This window comes from Octopus bimaculoides, chromosome 30 (assembly GCF_001194135.2).
Source record: "Octopus bimaculoides isolate UCB-OBI-ISO-001 chromosome 30, ASM119413v2, whole genome shotgun sequence".
Lineage (NCBI taxonomy): Eukaryota > Metazoa > Mollusca > Cephalopoda > Octopoda > Octopodidae > Octopus > Octopus bimaculoides.
This window is the reverse complement of record NC_069010.1, coordinates 659316-661720: the sequence shown is the minus strand read 5'-3', so window position 1 is coordinate 661720 and position 2405 is coordinate 659316. Positions and strand designations below refer to the sequence as shown.

At 32.3% G+C, this 2405-nt stretch overlaps 1 protein-coding gene across 1 annotated transcript in view; it reads left to right on the top strand.

Moving 5' to 3' along the window:
- Nucleotides 1-2405, top strand: part of LOC106877465 (uncharacterized) — a 38278-nt gene that overhangs the window by 8536 nt on the left and 27337 nt on the right. The window contains exon 5 of the mRNA XM_052978056.1: nt 578-649. Within this exon, the coding sequence (XP_052834016.1) occupies nt 578-649 (72 nt within the window). The remainder of the gene's footprint in view (nt 1-577; nt 650-2405) is intronic.

Here is a 2405-nt window from a genome sequence, read left to right as displayed (position 1 = left end):
TATATATATATATATATATATATATATATATATATATATATATATATATGTGTGTGTGTGTGTGTGTGTATATGAATAGAATCCACATACTTTCCTGCAGCAAATTTACTCACAGCGCTTAGTTGACCCAAAGTTAGAGTAAATGACATTTGTCCAAGGTGCCACACAGTTGGACTAAAGAATCCATGGAAGTGAGAAGTAATTTTCTAGCCACAGAACAATGCCTATATGGAGAATAATGTTCCTACCATAGATGAGAATTTTAATTAAAACCCATATTGTGAACATAAGAAAGTCTCGTTGTTATTTTTATATATTTATATTTTATCCTCTTCCATCTTTTGCTCTTTTGTTATCAGATTTTCTCTTAGGATAATTAAGTTAGATTGAAGGAAACTATTCTTGTTCAAACAACACTTCCATAAAGAACTATAAAGAGAAACAAACGATTGTAGTGAGTAATATCAGCGTTTACTCTGTTAGTGTTGACTAAAACGTAATTTAGTACTGAACAAGAGAAAACAGATTTATTTACTTTTACTTATTTTAAAGTGTGTAATATTTGTCTCTTTTTCAGAAATTTGGACAACAACGCAATGGAGAAATATGAAGATGGCGCTTTCTTATTCCTCCCTAGCATAGTTAAAATGTAAGCAAACACGTTTCTTTGTTTATAGGAAAATGAAAATAATAAAATGAGGTCATCAAATTCTCAGTTTCTCGTTAAATGTTGTTGGTAATAAATAGCAATGAGTTGATTTAAATTTCAGTGGATCAACATGATTTCCGAGCATTGTGTTTTATCATCGAATAGTTCATATTCAAATATCAGAGGATTGGTTTGATCTAGTTTCCTCCATGTTTATAAATACACATAATTAACTGGAGTCGAGGGAGTGTCCTACATACCAACCTACATGCACACATATATATAAAGATTCCTGTGTGTGTATGCGTATGTGCATACATAAACACACACACACACACATATATATATTGTTATTACTTATTATATCCTTATGACAACGGAGTTATCAGAAGGAATAATATCCACAACAACTCCATTCAGATATTTCTGATGATTGCTGCATTTGCCTCTGTATTTATACCACGAAACCATTTGGTAATTTGGTTATCTAGGGACTATAATATTCTTTCTACGATAAGCACAAGGCCTGCAATTTTGTGGCTGGGGGCTTGTCGATTACATCCACCTTATTGCTCGGCTGGTACTTAATTCATCGACCCCGAAATAATGAAAGGCAAAATCGTCCTCGAAATTTTGAACTCATAACATGAAAACAGAACCCCCTGTAACTATAGGGTCGAGTAATACGCAGTATTACTATATCGCAAGGTTTTGTGATTTGCCAATCTGACAGAAACGGGATGATTCAATATGTATGATATCCCCATTCTTCTGTGTTAATATGTATATATATACATATATGTTTACACACACACACACACACACATGTATATATACATTTGTGTGGGTGGAGATGTAAAGAAAGAACGAGAGGGACATTTAACACACTCCTATCCCTATTAAAGCTTAACCACACTGCTTCGAATGGAGAACATTTTAAGGGAGATAAATAGTAGTAAAACTAACTACGTTTGCGCAGTATTAGAGGTTGGGAGGTATACAAGCAGATCTATTTAAAAATTGTATTTATCAGAACATGATAGAATTCCATTACGATGTAGCAAAATTCCTAAAAGGTTCAGAATATTCTCTTCTGAAAATCATTTTCTATAAAGGACGTGTCAAGGAATAAAATATTTCCAATACCTACAATTTCAGATATATCTACTATAATTTCCAGTCATATTTAGAATGCTTATCCAGCTAAATCTTTCATGTCAAATATAACTGGTATTTTACTCAGCAATATTTTGCAGCTTCGCAATACCTAGCGACTTTCGCCACAACACTTATGTGACAATACCGTTTGCCAGTTATTGCTAGTATATCACTTATATCTTGGAGCTTGTAATCTATGTATTGCAGTTGAGCTACATATAGTAGATTTATCCATATCTTGTATGTCATCTCTTCAAACATATCATCTAAATCTATCATAGTATGTCATCTATCCAGTATAACATCTATATCTAGTAAATCCTCTAAATCTATTATGCCATTTATATATTGTATATCATCTATATATTGTATGCCATCTCTTTCTCCTCTGTCAGCTGTATGTAATCTGTTTGCCCAATACATTTTATTATATCATGTTTGCTTAATGATTCAAATTTATATCTAGAATATCATCTAAACATTCTCGAACCACATCCTACCTAATTTTATTTGATATCTGTTATTTCTAATTGTCATTTTCTCATTTCTCCTCTCTAATAAATCTACTGCAGTATGTGTTACAGAGTGGTGGGAATGG